At 33.5% G+C, this 17,980-nt stretch overlaps 4 protein-coding genes across 8 annotated transcripts in view; 1 reads left to right on the top strand and 3 right to left on the bottom strand.

Annotated features, from left to right (window-relative positions):
• Nucleotides 1–1,944, bottom strand: part of LOC119835011 (small G protein signaling modulator 2-like) — a 36,937-nt gene extending 34,993 nt beyond the window's left edge. Inside the window, exon 1 of one of the 4 annotated variants that reach the window (XM_038359602.1) lies at nucleotides 1,668–1,944. In XM_038359602.1, coding sequence (XP_038215530.1) covers nucleotides 1,668–1,686 — 19 coding nt within the window. In that variant the 5' untranslated portion in view covers nucleotides 1,687–1,944. The remainder of the gene's footprint in view (nucleotides 1–1,667) is intronic. The other 3 variants (XM_038359595.1, XM_038359613.1, XM_038359621.1) reach the window with 3 other exon arrangements.
• Nucleotides 1,945–4,656: 2,712 nt separating this feature from the next.
• LOC119834851 (vacuolar protein sorting-associated protein 33A) lies at nucleotides 4,657–10,793 on the top strand. Its single transcript, XM_038359372.1, has 11 exons — nucleotides 4,657–4,944; nucleotides 5,094–5,293; nucleotides 5,622–5,801; nucleotides 6,076–6,196; nucleotides 6,440–6,593; nucleotides 6,811–6,974; nucleotides 7,511–7,681; nucleotides 8,363–8,488; nucleotides 8,691–8,876; nucleotides 9,147–9,270; nucleotides 10,424–10,793. The coding sequence occupies exons 1-11, from the start codon at nucleotides 4,828–4,830 to the stop codon at nucleotides 10,699–10,701; spliced, it is 1,821 nt and encodes a 606-aa protein (XP_038215300.1). The 5' UTR covers nucleotides 4,657–4,827; the 3' UTR covers nucleotides 10,702–10,793.
• A 224-nt stretch (nucleotides 10,794–11,017) lies between these two features.
• Nucleotides 11,018–13,226, bottom strand: LOC119834552 (exocyst complex component 8). Its single transcript, XM_038358946.1, has one exon. It carries the CDS (start codon nucleotides 13,098–13,100, stop codon nucleotides 11,049–11,051), a length of 2,052 nt encoding a protein of 683 aa, XP_038214874.1. The 5' UTR covers nucleotides 13,101–13,226; the 3' UTR covers nucleotides 11,018–11,048.
• Nucleotides 13,227–14,590: 1,364 nt separating this feature from the next.
• LOC119833676 (neurogenic locus notch homolog protein 3) overlaps nucleotides 14,591–17,980 on the bottom strand; it is a 7,743-nt gene continuing 4,353 nt past the window's right edge. For both annotated transcript variants that reach the window (XM_038357803.1, XM_038357812.1), the window contains exons 4-11: nucleotides 17,652–17,743; nucleotides 17,485–17,566; nucleotides 17,295–17,386; nucleotides 16,999–17,163; nucleotides 16,462–16,684; nucleotides 16,088–16,221; nucleotides 15,718–15,865; nucleotides 14,591–14,942 (exon numbers count right to left, since the gene is read on the bottom strand). In XM_038357803.1, coding sequence (XP_038213731.1) covers nucleotides 14,758–14,942; nucleotides 15,718–15,865; nucleotides 16,088–16,221; nucleotides 16,462–16,684; nucleotides 16,999–17,163; nucleotides 17,295–17,386; nucleotides 17,485–17,566; nucleotides 17,652–17,743 — 1,121 coding nt within the window. In that variant the 3' untranslated portion in view covers nucleotides 14,591–14,757. The remainder of the gene's footprint in view (nucleotides 14,943–15,717; nucleotides 15,866–16,087; nucleotides 16,222–16,461; nucleotides 16,685–16,998; nucleotides 17,164–17,294; nucleotides 17,387–17,484; nucleotides 17,567–17,651; nucleotides 17,744–17,980) is intronic.

Genomic DNA, 17,980 nt, shown 5'->3' on the forward strand with positions numbered 1-17,980 from the left:
TAGAATTTATATCTGAATATTTATTAAGGTAGTTCGTATACGCTTCAAAAATTCAAATATTTCTCAATCTCGAGCTCTAGCGGATAATTTATATCACACTGGGCCATAAACACAACAACGGTATTAGAGCGTCGTACGGGCCCACGGGACACGATTCATGCATCTTGTAATTTAAGCTGCTTTATACAAAACATAATATGTAACGTCTGAAATCGGTCGCGCCTCAAGTCCACGTAAGCGGCACATCCCGGACACGGACCGGTCTAATGTGAATCATCACTTTTTTCGACATGTCGGGGTTGCATGGAAAAATAACTGAAGACAATCTTTATCTAAAGATATTTTTAGTTATATTTTATTACTCTTTGATGCAACCACCGATAATGTGTTGCAGTTAAGCGTGGTACACAAGTTTGATAAATTAACCATATTTTATAGTAAAAGTTGTCTACCTACCCAAATATTAAGTGAATAGATAAATATCTATCCTTGCCAAGATCCAGGTACATTTTTTTAAATGATGATCGCTAAAACAATTCAAATTTTAAAGACGTATTGTTATTTTATATATTACAATAATCGAGCATATAATTTCCCTAGAAAGAAGTATTAGCGTCAATCATACCGCTATTTTCAAAGTTTTCCATTATGGAAGTAGGAAAATAATTCACTTCGCCCGCCAGGGAACTCTATCAAGTGCGAGACGTGACAGAGATAAGTTTTGTAAAACTTTTTACTCCAATGAAATTAAGTGTTATTCGCTCTTAGAAACATATAACATTTTCTACCTAGTTAGTGCTAATAGCTTATGATGACATCTTAAGGCTCATATTCTAACGACAATGTGGCTTAAATCATTAAATAATATTGGTTTTTTTCGTTTTATTCCTTTTTTATCTTTATCGTTATGTATTATAATGTAGCCTATATAGCTACTAAAACATTAAGGCATTTATTGAAATATAATTTCTAGAATGCTCCTTAACAAGCTTTAAACGTCCAAAATGGTAACAATTTTTGAAAACATTTTGAAGAAGAGTAATTTATTTGTAACCTCAGAAACTCGACAAAAAATGTGATAAATTGATGACACGTCATCTTCGCTAATGTAAGGATATACTTAGTCAACGAAAATTTTGCGATAAGATTTCAGAACATAAATCATCAATCCTACGTGAATGGTAACGTTACAAACGTTATAAAAAATGTCTACTTATACTTACTTAAAAATTACCTACTTACACATAATTTGTCAATATAATTTGTATTTACTTTCCAGCTGATTCATATATTCGGTGTGCACTAATATCGTAAAAATAAATAATAAATCGAACGATACAAAAAATTCCCCAATATGTCCTGTTACATTTTTCTCTTATAAATTTATATATTTTTACATAAACTATTTCTATAGTCACAATAACTTGCTAACGAAAACTCCGAATAGTTAACTGCAATTATTATGCCTAAACATCACATGGCCCATTTTCGCCCACACAAGTTTGTGTTATCTTCATGTCAAAACGAAGAGCACTCCAACAAGTAGATCGTCCCATAAAAACAGAGCCCATAGCGCATTATCACTCAATTAACATAAAAAGCTAACATTCGAAATTCGAAAATTACATTAACAATATTTTTTTCATTAATATTAAAGTGACACCTACCTTTATTTTGGGCGGCCATTGTCAATAGATTGCGAATAGTAGTTCATTATTTACGAGAAAGACATTCACATGTTTTGTAGTATTTATCAGCTAGCGTAAGAAAACGTGGAAACGTGTTTATCATGTCACTGATGGTTGAAAATGGCTTGTTTTGTGGAAAAATCGATCCTGCGCCGCGCGCAGTCGACTGCCAGCCTTCTGAGAGCGGTCCGTGAGTGATAAGGGCTGTATTCTGTAATGCTTATACCTAACCCAGGGTATAGATAACAACATACATAATACACATTTTTGGCACGAACCGGCTCCGGATAATGTAAATGATTGAGGGACTGTTTGGTTTATAAAATAAACAATATTACAAGACATATCATAATTGCAAACTTACACAAAATACTACAAAGAAAATGCAAAGAAAATACCTACGCTTACGCAGTAAATGTTTATTAAATTAGCCTCGATTTCGAGGTAAGATAACACATCCATACATCATACTTAAACATTTCTTTAAAATACGTAATAAGTAAACACATTGTAAATATAGCTTTATTTTAATACTACGAGTAGGTATGTAACAATTTAAATCAAATTATTGTTTTATTTTTAATTCTGCCTTATAAATTACTTACAGCACACCCTATAATAATTTAATAAGTGTAACAACTTACACACCTGCAAAAATATTTTTTTTTACGTCATTTTGACAAAGAGATTTTATTTCGCCGACTTGTTTATGTTATTTTAAGAAAATTCCGACAATGTGGCTTTCCTCGTTCCCTTTCCCGGAATCCTAGCAATCCTTGCTTTCCATAATTTACTGGTTACCAAGAGCATTATGAACATTTCCCACATATTCCATGACAAGCACATAAAGGTGAAATATTTCCCGCTTCGATATTACAAAAAAAAATGTATTTCTGTTTAATATCCACTATATTTTATTCTTTCACACGCTACGATATACGCTACGAATCTTCCAATTTACATATCTTTCATATCCATATTATATCTTCAATATAGAAGCTGAAAGTTAGCCATTTTGATATTGACAAAATAAAACCATATTTTCGACCGACTTCAAAATAAAGTGGAGGTCATCAAGTCGACTGATTTTTTGTTGTGTTTCATATCTCGCAACTTTTCTCGGGTGAACCGTATTTTATGATTCTTTTTTTATCTTAAAGCTCGTGCCTGCCATGTGGTCTAATTGAAATTGAATCTAGTTCCGATAATTTGAAGGTGGTTCAGTTTTTTGACAAAAGTATTATTTATATAAACATCTTAATGTTTTTTATTCTTGGTCTTATTCTAACAACTGGACTGAAAGAAGAGAAAAATTTGCTAGGATGGAAAAATATTAGATATGGAAGCAATTCGAAGCCCGGTCCATGTAATTTTGCCTCCATTTTCATTGATTTGTGACACGGTACATAATGGTGATGACACAACACTTTCAATATTTTTTAAAATATGATAGGCATGTTACATCCGTCATTTTGAATCCTAAACGATCTAATAATGTTATGTAATAGTCGCTATTGATGGTTTGGTCATTTAACGGTAGTCTAGAAACATTATACTTGTAAGGCATCCAAAAATCTCAAAAAGACTGTTACATGTACACGCTGAAGTCGATTCACCACGCTTCCATGTTTTACCCTCATTTTGCAGTCTATCAAAATTGTTGTGGGCCCTTTTGATGATTTTATTTGCAACCTGGGTGCGTCGCCCTCGACACTAATAATACCTCGTTTAAAGGTTGATATTCATAGTGTAAAGTCCAATTGATGTCAAGCCTTGCCAATTTTTTCGCTAAAAAGCGAAATGATTCATATCATATCAACATACGAAATTCGTTTGTATCCGTTTTCAACAACGAAAGAAAATCACATTTGACCGATTTTCATTATTATTTCTTGGCGGATCAATAATGAAAGGCTTTTTTTTAAATCATATTATATCTAAAATAATAATTTTGATGTCGAGAGACTTTTAAATATTTTAAGAACTAGTATAAAAAGTAATTAAAATACTATTTCATCGTTTTAAGTTAAACAAAAAAAGGTTAATTGAATAAAATTAGATATATTTTACGTATTGAAAACGCTCTGTTTTAGCCTTAAAATCCTTATTTATTTTGATAGTGTAATGAAATATTTACTTACGTTGTTATTTAATTAAGATATGTAATTAATTTCATAAATAAACATGGTGCAACTACATAATAACGCAGTCAGTTAAGCAATTTTACTTTAAAATCGGCAATGGAATTTTGATGAATGATATGATTTTGAAATAGTCTGTTTATATATAAATTTAAGTATTTTCTAAGATAAAACACAACGAGCATTTCAATTATGATATTACAAAATACATAGCACGCTGAGCTACTTAGAATTTCCCGCCACAATAATACCCATACTCATACCTACATATTCGATTGTCTTTTTTATTCGTAAATTGGCATAGACCTCTGCAAATATTTTTAAAGATAGCATACGAGGTTCATCTTTATAGAATTAAGATTATCGGTCATTTAGAATCTTACTTTTGTTGAAGTTTATCAGATTCACCTGAAAACAAAATATATTATAAATGAACTAAATACAATATCGTCTACTAACATTGTTATCCAAATTTGCGCCGTTAGTATTTATCAATCAATCGATTACAACTTTTAGATATTTAATAATAATACAATAGCACTTATGATTTGTTAAATAAAAAAAATAAAATAATTTTTTTTTTATGCTAGATCTGTGTTTCGTATTATGAGTGGGGAAACCACCTGGCCAGGCCTGTTTCCTTTTCCTCACCCTTCCCCCTGCAATGGCGTGTAAAATTTTACATCTATACATTGCATTGAATTCGATAATTTTTCAACTATACAAGTATTTTGTCCATTAGGGGCCTACGGTTTTTCAAAATTCGAGTTGGCAGCACTGAGTGTGGCTAACTTCACATTGACATAACCATATGACAATTGACAATAACAATTGTAAAATAAATATCAATAAACGAGATCAAGAATACTTCAAAGAGTAATATAATAATACGGGTAGAATAATTACCCCGATTTAGTTATCAATAAGTAGTAAATACAAATACAAAAAATAAATCAATTTTAATAAAGGAATATCGTTACCTGAAAGACTTGTAGAACATGAAAGAAACTAAAATGTGCACCCATTTGTCTGGAGGAAGATTGAACGTCGCTATAATCCAAGAAACAATGAGAAAGGAGTTTTTAAATCTATTACAACTGTGCGAGGGCTCTAAGGTAAGAGGTCGTCCCGACGTAACTACGTAAGTGATGACTTAGCGACCTCTTTGCAAACTTAATTCTAAACAAATTTAAAATCAACCCACAATTGCTATTAAAATAAAATTTGGTATAGTGAGTCTTACTGTGTAATTTTATTTTTAAAGGTGACAATCTGGGATGAATGGCTCGCAGGTCCAGTAGGTTTAGTGGCTCAGTACTCTTTGTTAAAGGAACATGAAGTGGCAGATATGTTTCCCTTGCGCCCAGGCAGCCTGCCTACAATATCGGTTAAACACATAATTTTCATTGCTAGACCAAAGATATTCTTAATGGATTTGGTTGCGGACTATATTCAGTCTCTAAGGTAAGTAGACATATTTACTAGTATTAAAAAATAACATTTTAAAAATAGGCATTTGAGTCTAATCTTTAAAATATAACACATCTATGCTTTTTTATAAAGAGGTACCATTTTTAGGTTGATGATGACCCCCAATCTTTGTATACTGTAATAAACTGATTTTGAAAATTCTTTGACCATGAGAAACTAGAAGACCACATTTTTTGTGAGTGCTATAGGCCTTTTTGTACCACTAGTGGCACATAGGGCAAGCTGCTAGTATATAAATATTATTTTTATATCCCAAATCTTAATTGTTACTCTAACCACTGATACAGGATGTGTTTTACAGAAACAAACAGAGTGCACCAGTGGAATTTCACCTATTCTTTGTGCCGAGAAGAAGTGAATTGTGTGAGAAACATCTTAAGAACAGAGGAGTGTACAATAATCTCACAATACAAGAATTTATCTGTGACATATTTCCATTTGATAGTGATTTAATGTCACTTGAGCTTCAAAATGATTTCAGGTAAGTAAAAACTTTCATTTTGTGCTTCATTAATTAAATTATTTTTACTCAATTTTCATGATTAAGATTAAGTTTTTTTATAGTTACTGTATATATTGTACATATCATACAACACAGTAATTTTCATATGAAAAATACTACAAAAAATCCAGAATTTTTACTAATAAATTTTTAATCAATAATAATTTTTTTAGTTATTCATGCTACTTAGTTCCAAGAACTCATAGATTTAAAAAAAAAAGAAAAGAATTTGAAATCATAAATGTCTTTGCAGAGAGAATTACTTGGAGGGCGATCCAACATGCTTGTACAATGCAGCTCAAGCACTGAGGACTATACAACAACTGTATGGTATTGTGCCACGTGTGTTTGGCAAGGGACAAGCAGCTAAGCAGGTGAATACTCTTAAAACAAGTTTAATTTTATTTCGATATATAGATTAGAATAGAATACTGTTGTGCTTCTATAATTTCTCCTTAAATTAAATTAAAAAGCTGTTTTTTTTTAATGTGTTTATTTTAACAGCACAATAATATATAACGATTTTTAACTGTAAGTCAAAAATGTCTATATACCTATTAACTATATATAGGCAAAAAAGTGTTAGAATCACCACAGATTTTATTTCTCGTTCGTAGGTATGGGACCTTCTTTGTCGTCTAAACAAAGAGGAACAGGGACTGGGTCCGAAGGGCGCTACAACGTCATGCATAGATCATCTACTTTTGATAGATCGAGCCATTGATTTCACTAGCGTTATGGCGACGCAACTAACTTACGAAGGTTTAATTGGTAAGAAACTTTATTCAATTTATATCTATTTATTTATTCCCTCTATAATAAAACAATTACAGGCACTGGAGAAAATAATTCCATTGCATTAAAGTGGTTCCACAATAACACATACATATATATGCACAAATGCACATATAGACGTGATGTTAGAGCTAGCTTCTTGGCTTGAAAAAACCACATCCCCAGTAGAATACATAAAATGTTATGATTCCAGATGAACTGTACGGCATCAAGAATTCAACAGCAACATTCCCAGGGCACAAGTTCGTCAGTCCAGATGACACTAACCCAGAAGTGACAGCAAGGGAACGCAAGCGAGTTATTTTGAACAGCAGTGAAGAGCTGTACACAGAGCTGCGAGATTGTAGCTTTACCACTGTAAGATATTTTCCTTTATTTTCAAAATCTTACCGCCTCCTTTCACCTCGGTACAGTGGTTAACGCTAGAGCGTAGAACCGAGGGGACCTGGGATGGATTCCCGGTGGGGACACAAATAAAAATAATGTATTGGTCTGACAGGACACAGTAGACTGATTACCAAATGGTCCATAAAGAAAATCGATCGGTGAAACAGATGTATATCAACTGCCCCATACCCCACTAGGGGATACGGAACTTCACTTTTTATCAAAACCTTCATAATATATTAAGCATCTTATTTGAGGGATGGTGCCTTTGATCTATGTTGTCTATACTCCACCAGATCTTCTATTTAACTATAATCATTATATATTTATTACTTACCATAATCAGTACAAGTATACTTGTCCTTTATCTATATTATTAATCTCAACTAAGAAACCAAACCATCACTGTCCCTCCCAAACCATATAAACTTGAAAACTAAATGAACATCGAAACTCGCCTGTCAAATTAACGCTAAAAACTAAGTAAAAATTTAACAATTATTCAGGTGGGAACAGTGCTATCGAAAAAAGCTCGCGTGATAAAAACGCAACTGGACGAGAGACACAACGATAAATCGGTGCAAGAGATCAAGCAGTTTGTGTCGCGACTGCCGCAGATGTTGGCCAACAAACAGTCGCTAGCCACACATACAGCTATAGCTGAATATATTAAAGAGGTAATAAAAACTGCTTATAAGATAAACTATATATTGTTTAATCTAAATATAATAAAGCTGAAGAGTTTGTTCGGTTGAACGCGCTAATCTTAGAAATTACTGGTCCGAGTTACAAAATTCAGTGTAAGATAGCCCATTTATGGAGAAAGGCTTTAGGCTATATAACATCCTGACCTGGCCCGGTAACGGGCTGCTGCCGAAGGGGTAGTGGATGTATACTAACCAGCTCTCGTGACCTCGTGAACAAAGTGGGGTTTTAGTCGTTAGGAATCCGACATTACTCAAGGCTTCTTTCCCCGGAGGCCGTGTCTATCTATATAAGATTTCGCCACTAAAAAAAAGGCTATATAACATCAGTTATTACGTGGATAAGACCGTGGGACACAGTACACACTAGTATATGTATAGGTATGAAGAGTGTTCTTGAACACGCAAATCACATTAACTATTGGACCAATTTGGATTTGAAAGGGAAAAAGAAGTTTGAGATTTGAGAAGGGATATAGAATAGTTTTTTCCGAAACGAGGAAACGAGGAAGAGATACAGAGTGCTGGGGACTCTCTATCTCTTCCTTTGACTACACGAGATACTCCATGGACGGAAAACTAGTTTGATAATAAGAATTCAATACATAATATAATAGTACACTTGAATTAGTAATGATGAATATTTTATTCCAGACTACAGACTCATTTGATTTCCACGACAAGATTCAGTGCGAAGAGGACTTTTTGAACTGCGTTGAGAATGAGAAAGTTTGTACATTCATTGAAGACCTTATCGCTCAGAAGGCACCTCTGACGAAGGTAGTTTTCTTTTTAATTATTAGTTTTTATTTTTCAGTCATACTACATACTACATGCTACATACATTTTAGACCAAACCCGCAAGTCCTAACGTTAAGTCTCGCTATAATTTTTCGTCTCTTCCTAACCTATTTTACTTAATATTTCTTTAAATTACCTTAAAAATTAATCTCAAAAAAGCTTTATAATTTCCCTCCTCCAGGTATTGAGGTTGATCTGTCTCCAATGTGCCACGGGTTCAGGTCTAAAGCCGAAAGTACTAGAATACTATAAACGCGAGTTGGTTCAAGTGTACGGATTAAAGACTTGGCTCACTTTATGCAATCTTGAGAAGTGTGGATTGCTCAAACCACAAACTGGATCTAGACAGTATGCGGTTTTGAGAAAGGTGAGAATAGGTTTATATAGGTTTTTTTAACAGTAGCTTCAGTTAGATACATGCCTATATAATATATAGATGAAATGTAATGTTTTAGTAAAATTCAAGAACTTATTATGTATTTGTTATTTATTGACAACTAACATAGTATCATAATTTTATTGCACCAATTGGATCTTGAATTGTGATGAAAAAAATTATTACACCTGTAATCTGTATGCATGTATCTTAGTCCCAAATTATTCAACGAAATATTAAATGAAATAAATGAAATTGTAGGCGTTACACCTAACAATGGACGAATCAGAGCTGGATGCGAAAGAGAAGAGCTATCTATCGAGCAAATACATTCCCCTCACAGTGAGACTGAGCGAACACATCGCCAAGAACAAAGGCTGGGCTGGTATGGAATTGTTTTTGTTTTGTTATATTTGAATTTTTGTTTCACTTTAGTTTCTCGATTTTATCTGACATTAGAATATAAAATGTTTATCAAAAATAAAATAGAGGGCAACGCATAAAACGACATATAGAAGAACTAGCGTAAAATACGGAACTCCAAAGAAAGAATTCGTTACATTTTTTTTTCGTTGTATGTTAAATTTTAATGTATATTAAAAAGATAATATGGCGTTCGATACCATTGTAGTATCTCATATTTTCATTTTATCTCATATTGTACAATGCCATAAAATACACACGTCACGTCTACGTGTACAAAATACTTAGACATGACGCCCGAATGAAATAATTGATTTAAAAAATGATAAAAAGATCTATTAATATTCACCATACATGATTCGAAATAAATCGTACAATTACGCATATCATGCAGCGGTCATTATAATAAAGAAAACTAAAAACATTAACGAGTGTTAATTAAATGACTCAATAGCGTGCTATCGTACGAACTTGGTATTTGATAAATGGCTATCAGTGCCAGATGACGCTATTTTAAAACGCCTACTTATGCATATATTCATGCCATGCATTGTGGGTTAACTATTTATTTTTATCAAGTCTTTAATAGATTCACTGCTTAAAATATTACAAGGTCATTTAATTAGATTATGTGAAATGATAATAAACAATAGGAATGAAATTTGTTTGTTGTGAATAGCAGTTCAAGATGCGAAAATATTAAATGCAAGACTAAATTCAATTATGAACTATAAGTATACCGTAACTTAGGTTGTTCAATTATCCTGTTGGGAAATTAAATGAAAATTTATTGTTGATTGTGGGGATCATTAATTTAGTTCATTCAAAATTAAGTTTAGTCTACAAAAAAATAAAAAATAAAATAACGCTCAAATATGTTAATTATACACAATGAAGATAAAGTTGTTAATAATTCTAAACAACATAAAATTACCGACAACAGGTTATTAATACAATAGTTATTTTAAATATAAATATAATATAATAGTTATTTTATATCTATTCAAAATTATTGGTCTCTTGAAATAATTTTTGTAGAAAAATTATTGTAACCCACTAACACTGACTACAGCTAGAATCCATTAATAGTTCAGAACATTACTCAAATGTTTCAGGCATTGTGGATGTTATTGGAGCTCTACCAGGACCAACAGTAGATGAACTACAAACGCTGCAGCCTCGTATGGTTCGTCGGAATTCCATTTCTAGTGAAAACTCCTCAGTAGACAGCCCTAAAGTTATTTTAATATTTTTCATTGGGGGCTGTACCTTCCATGAAATCTCAGCATTACGTTCAATCAGTCAGCAAGAGGATTCCAATGTTGAGTTCGTTATTTTAACCACTAAAGTAATCAATGGAAACTCTTTTATTGAAACTCTCATGGAGGAATAATTTTATAGTTATATTTATTAAAATATATTCATATTATATAATCATTGTTATTTAATAGCTGTGTATGAAAAGTAATAAAGGCCTGAAATATTGATTTTGTTTCAATCGTATTAGAATCAAACAAAAACAGACTTAAAATCATCAGGGGCAAAAATAAAAGGCGACCATAAACCATGACTTTCGGTTTATTAAAATTTCGTATTATTTAACTTTCATATAATATAAATTTTAATTTGATCAGTTTTTAAATAATCTTACAAAATTCTGCATGCTTATCATCTATATATTACAACATTAAAGCTTCAGCATAAAAATAATATACACATTATTATCTGTTCATACTATTCTCATAAATACTCATTGCTTGTATACTTTGTGATGTTGGATTTCTTTGGTGGTGCAACATTGACACCATACTTTTTAGCCAAACCCATTAATTTTTCATTTTCATAGCCAACTTCTTCCTTGTAACTTCTAAGCAGAAGAGGCATAACTATATCTAATAAAAATTTATAATTTTTTTGTGAATAACTTGTGTCATTGCCTACTGACAACATCAGCCTTGCATTATAAATAGCATAAATACATTCATCAACAACATCCATCATGTCTTTTGTTACAATTTTAAGGCCAATAGTTTGAAGAGTCAAAACCGATTGTACAAACCATATTGTACTGCTGGATAAATCCACCCATGTTTCATTAATTACATATTTTGTCAAATTCAATCCTAAATCTGTCATTTGTAATAAAAACTTATTAGTACCAACTTTAGTATGCAAGTTAACTGGTGTCCATTTATCTTCTGATACTTTAGTCTTCATGGAGTCAACAACCTTTTCTTTATATTCTTTTAATGCTTTTATAATTGGGGTTCTTAAACAACTATTCATTTGAAATCTTAAATCGAGACCAAACTCACAGAACAGTTCACACTGTTGTCTCAAACTCTGAACACAATTTAATATGGAATCCAAAGCACATTGCGGTGTGAATACTTGTTTAATAATTTGACTCATCAGTATCCTAAGCTGCATACTAGCCCAGACAATGAAACTGCTTACTTTATTCTTAGGAAATAAGGTAGTAAACTCTATTAAGGCATCGCTCAGAGAGCAAAAGAATACATCTCCCACTTGCTTTACATAACTAAGTATAGAACCCTCTAATTGAACTCCTTTCACATGAGCTTTGACTGTGTGACTACAGATATCTAGAAACAGCTCACAAGCTTGACTTGTCATATTAAACTTATTGAGTATCTGTACAGGATGGCGTGAGGATCTCAACCCACCCCTGGGACTCCAGTTGTGAGTGACATCCAGTTCCTTCAATAAAATCTCTGTCAATGCCTTTTGCTTTTGATCAATTTTTTTTAAAATATCAGCTCTCTGTGGGTGATTTTTGAACTCTTCAGTGTTTAAAGTTTTTTGTGCAGTGGTCATTAAATCATAAGTTTTTTGGAAGTGTCTTTCAACAATAAGCACATCTAATTCTTCAATTACATCAGCCAGCCAGTCGGGCAACGGAGTTATTTGTGGAGATGGTATTTCCTCCACTGAGAGGCTTGGAGACTCGAGCATTTCAGGTTTTGGCTTATCCGTACTATCCTTTTTCTTTTGTTTTAAGGTTTCTTTCTCTATGTGCATTTTCTTAGCAGACTCAAACTTATCAAGCCAGTCTTTTTTAATCGCTAAACTATTACATTGAAATACTCTAGTATCAGGAAATGCTAGCACCTTGAAAGCTTGTTTTACAGTACCTAAATCTCGAACATTAACTACAGCTAAGGTACTAATAGGATAACTAGTTTGAAACTTATATCTCATGGGGCCACGTCTATTGGAAATCCAAGATGTCAACATTAGGCAATCATTGAATAAGTAGACATGCATTCTTTGTAAGGCAGTGTTTTCTTCAGCGTCTATTTCAAGCAAATCTCCCTCATGTAGTAAGTTTCTATCGGGTACATCTAATAAATTCATGCAACCTTCAACCTTTTCTGTAATTAGATTAAGTTTGTTTCTCCGCTCTTCTTCAACTCTTTCAGCTTCTAAGTCATGGTTATCGAGTGATTCACGCGATAAAGCATTATCATTACCTAAAATTGACGCTTGGGACAGAGTAGTGAGCACCGTTCTCTGATCGCTCAACAAATGCGAAAGTTTATACATTTCGGCTTCCAGGTGGGATATTTCGGTAGCAGTTTCAATAAACTGCATATAATTTTCGTAAACATTTTTCTTAAGTGCATTAGCTGTTTCTTCAGCTAAGCCTTCAATTTTTACCTTTTGCTGCTGCAGCTCCTCCCCTCCGACACATGACCTCGCTAACTCCTTCACATAACGTTCTGGTACGAAATCTGAAACTGCAAACTTCTCCATATTGATGTCGGACATCGTTTTGCATATGTATTAAATATATTTTCGATTAATTATTTAATAAAAACTCTATTTCACTCATCATTCGATAATCGAACGACAGGACGTTTCAATCAACCCATCCAACGTCAAAAATGTTTTATGTCAACTGACGAATTTTGTCAAACTGTATGTCAACTTCACATTACATTTAGATACGTTCATATTTTGATATTTTAATCTTGCAATGTTTTAAAATAAGCTCATGAAAGCATAATAATTTTTATAATACTTTTCGACTTAACATTGGTCTTGAAGATTAAGTTCAACGTCTTTTTATCTTCAAATATTGATTCTTCTTCTTCTTCTTACATCTTATATCGTTGGAATTGAATTTGAAAAAGGAATGAACTGGAGAGGATGAGGAAAAGGACACGGACCTCCGGCTCTCCCATTCACCGTACGAAACACAGTAGCATGCTACTGTTTCACCTGGCCTTTTGTATACGAACTGGCCCAATTCGTGCCGAAGCATGTTCGATTCCCACGTTTTGTTACGAGAGCATTATGAGGTATTTTAACAATTTTTAGTTTCACGTGAATGAAGCAATGAAAAAATGATAAAATTTTGCTTTATTTAAACTATGGCGAACACCGCGCGAGATGTGGAAATTTATTAATGACGAGCGTTCTGCCTATGACACAGGCATCATATACATTCAACGGTGAAATAATAACTCAAATCGGTCCAGCAGTTCCTAAGATTACCGCGTTTAAACAAACAAATAATCTCTATCTTTGTAGAGTTATGTAGTCAAGTCGAACAAAAAATCGGCACGGCCTACCATATTTTCTCGCAAAGCAAGATTTAAAGCAATTCAGACCAAGACACAGAAGTTTGAATTATCAGTAACCACACAAACATTGTATAATGGAATTGTATATTTATTTTTCAATTTGAACGAATTGTTTAGTAATGGTAATTATCTAATATATAATATATTTAATAAAAGCTAGTGGGGACTGAATTTATAAACGATTTGGTATTGCATGGATCTCATGCGCTACTTACTTTCACACTGAATTTAGTCGTCTTAAATCTATCGCGTCTATATTTGCTTTTGAATTCACAAATCAAATAAAGTAAGCGCATATTATTCTTATATTATGTAATAATAAGAGGCTATCTTCCCATCGTATCAATCTTACTAATTTGCCAAGTAGACAATTTGATCAGAAACCTTTTGAGTTCTATTATTCATGGTAATGTAATCTTATGTCCTCTTATTCTTTTTATTTAATACCTTTCCCATTCAATATAATCGTATGTAGTCAGTATACTACATTCATGATCCCAAAAGATGCGTTTGCCCAATGTGCAGTGATAAATGGACAGAGTACAGATCTTACACCTTATTGTAGTCATAAGAACTTAAATAATGCAAAAGGGCATTTTATATTTTCTATGCTACTCATTTATGTTCACATAAAAGGATAATAGTTAAATAAGAATAATAAGAAAAACAGTAGAAATTATAAAAATTATTTATTTCAGTTGATCCTGCATTAAGAATGTGATTTAATTTCTATTAAATCAGTTGATAACACACGATCAAAAGGATGCTATTGTAATGTTTTATCGAATTTGTTAAACGCACATTAATACTTAAGGCAGTGATTAAAGGCAAGAATATTCTTAGACGTCAGTCGCTTCCGTAGCAGCAACGGTCGTATCGAGAACTGTGCTTTCCGCGGCTATTTCGCTGGGCTTATCGTCAACTGCTTCGGTAAAGTTTCCGTTACGCTTGAATCTGTAGTAGCGTGCGGACGCAGCTTCAGAGCTGGTGTGGTAGCAGCTGACTAGGGCATCACCGTGATGATCTGAAAACGAGTATAAACATAGTACATTTTTAATAAAGACTTAAAAACGATTACGTCTTTGAAATTATAGAAAAACCATTATATATGTTCGATGCGGCCAATATTCTGTACACACACACTAATGTTGCTGTATTTTTTTTTAATATCAACAAAAAGGACATTTAACACTTATTTAAAATCAGACCTTTCTGCTCAAACAACTTATGGAGAAATGGTGGGAATATGCATAAAATAACGTCGTGTATTGTTCTTTTGTATAAAACTGTCTTAAGGCCTGCGTTCACATGCGGCTGTGGAGCTTGGACTCTATCCCAAAAGGAAGAGGAAAATCTTTTGGTTGCAGAGAGGGCAAAAGGATGTGATTATCGACCATGTCGAAAGAATGGAGGAGGAACGCGTGGTAAAAAGAGTATTCTTCATTGAGTACATACTCCACGTAAAGGCGGATCTACGCAACCTTAAAGCATGCAAAGTTGGTAGATAGAAAGAACTGGCGAGCGCTTGTGTAAGTTCACTACGCCCAAGGAATAAGTATAAGGGAGCATTCTAAAATACAATTAAGCAATATGATTCTATAATTATTATACGCTTTGTAACACACAGTCGCATATAATGCACCGTCTATTATTCACAAGGATTTGAAGAAAATATTGCATATAATTGTTTCTGCAGAGTCAATTAAGTGGCTGATAATCTATAATCATGAAATTATTATGAGTTATCTCAACAAACACATATCTATTATAACCTTTTGGAAGTAGCTAGTTCAAATTACCTCCAGGACATGTGCAGACGGCAATGTGCCGGCGCGCCATACAAACGGCTCCAGAGCCGCACTGCGTGTTGCCGAGACAGGGGTCCACGCACTCGTAGCCAACGCACGCCAAGTGATCGGGACATTGGGAGTCTAGTTCACACTCGCCCTGAACAACAGATTATGAATTCTTATTTATTATATTTAAGTTTGTAAATTACAGAAATTAATGAATACATCTTTTCAGGACCACTATATAATTAAATAAAACTTTTCTTAAAACTTAACATACTTAAAATGATTTATACAAAAATCGTCGTTATCATGCCTCCTTAATTTTATTCATGTTTTACATTAGTAAATGTACATGTGACATTGTCAAAAAACATACCTTTTCGCAAGAGACGAGAGCATTTCCACGATATCCAGTAGGGCAAGTACAAACGGGACGTTCAGCACCAGTACGGTCGTGGCCAGGGGTGCACTTAGCGTTGGCGCCGCAAGGGTTCGGCTCACAAAGGTCACCTGTTTTATAGTTAATAATTTTATTTTCTTATTGATGAAAAACTGTACGTATTAAAAAATTACGGTTAAATTTTAATTATTAGAAGATTATTCACAGCAAAAAATTGTATCATATTATCTATCAATTTAATGAAGATTCTAAAGTCAAAATTTAGCAACAGCATTGTTGCTAAATAAATAGCTTAAAGTTTGTATTATTAAGTGACAAAGATATGACATTAAAGAAACATTTATACATACGCGCTTCGAAAGGCCTGCAGAAAGTGAAGGGGTCACCGGTCATGGTCTTAGGGCAGGAGCAGACGGGTGTCAAACCGCGGAGGTTGCAATCGGCGTTCACACCGCAAGCGTTGGTGCAAGGGTTGACACACGCGTTATATACGCAAGCTGGTTTGTAGCTGGGGCACTCGCTGTCTGAGGTACACTCGGCAGTACAGATACGGTAAGGATCGCCATGGTAGCCCTAAAAAGTATATTTAAGTATGATACTGTTCATCATTTTAATAATACTTTGAATTATGTATATTATGATATAATATTTTGTATGAATGTTTTCATATTTTGAACTATAAACGTGGTTGATTATTTGGAATCCTTATCTCTAACGCGTAACATATGCCTTATATAGCCCAACTATTTAAGCGTTTTTTTTATCTTGTATCAAACTGGGCCATTTAGAACAAACGCCTCGTTTATCATATGGGTATATCAAATTAGATGGACCGTTGACTTAAACAAAATATCAGATGTAACATAAAACAAAACATATAAACTCACTCTAGGGCACTTGCAAACAGCGCGGTGGGCAGCTACAGTTTCGCAGTCGGCGTTAACACCACAGTCACTGCATGGGCTGACGCATTTGAAGTCGCGGCAAGATTGTTGCGTACCACAGTCGCTGTCAGATTCGCATTCGTGTCTGCAGCCGGTGAGAGGGCTACCCTGCATAGAAATAAATTAATATAAATTAAACCATAATTTCACCCACTCATATTTATGTCTGAATATCAGGTGCATTTCACGCAGATTGTTCAAACACTTTTAACTTGACACTTCCTATGTTTTCTACTTACTCTGTATCCAGGAAGACAAGTACAGATGGCTTGGTTGTTGGCAACGTGGCATTTGGTGTTGAGGCCACATGGGGATGGGTGGCAAGCCTCCTCTGTTAACAATTTTGACATTCGTAAGATAAGTTTTTTTTATAGTAAATAAATAATTTGTTACTTGAAATAAAAATTCTAACGTAATTGAAAATTCTACCTGGATCAGCAATTCTGCAGGCTGTGAAAGGATTGCCGGTGTAACCAGGAGGACATGAGCATACTGGTACATGTTGACGAACCTGTCAGAAGCAAAATTATATATTTAAGTAATTTAAATCAGGTAATTACATACAAATTTAGGTTCTTATCAAATACTAATTTTACCTCACAATTGGCATGGGATCCGCAAGCACCGTCACAGGGGTTTATGCAATGCTGGTTCACACATGATTGATGACCACGGCATTCGCTGTTGTCTGAAAAGTATTGTATTTTTTAATTTTTATGAATAGTTTTCAAATAATAGATGAACCATTATAAAATAAGAATGGTCGGAAAAAACCAATAACACCATACTATATATACGTATACTGGATAGAACTTCGATTTTATTATTTACCGTCCCAAAGATGGACTTATGTTTGAATTAGCTAATTTATGGCTACAAATTTTACCTTCTGTTATTCCAATAGATTTTATGTCAATCTATATAT

The sequence above is a fragment of the Zerene cesonia genome, chromosome 2, assembly GCF_012273895.1.
Source record: "Zerene cesonia ecotype Mississippi chromosome 2, Zerene_cesonia_1.1, whole genome shotgun sequence".
NCBI lineage: Eukaryota > Metazoa > Arthropoda > Insecta > Lepidoptera > Pieridae > Zerene > Zerene cesonia.

Coding starts and splice junctions, on each gene's coding strand:
- LOC119834851 (XM_038359372.1), top strand. CDS start 4,828: ATGAAAGAAACTAAAATGTGCACCCATTTGTCTGGAGGAAGATTGAAC. Junction 6,594..6,810: donor AACTTACGAAGGTTTAATTG/GTAAGAAACTTT, acceptor TTATGATTCCAG/ATGAACTGTACGGCATCAAG. Junction 9,271..10,423: donor CAAGAACAAAGGCTGGGCTG/GTATGGAATTGT, acceptor CAAATGTTTCAG/GCATTGTGGATGTTATTGGA.
- LOC119834552 (XM_038358946.1), bottom strand. CDS start 13,100: ATGTCCGACATCAATATGGAGAAGTTTGCAGTTTCAGATTTCGTACCA.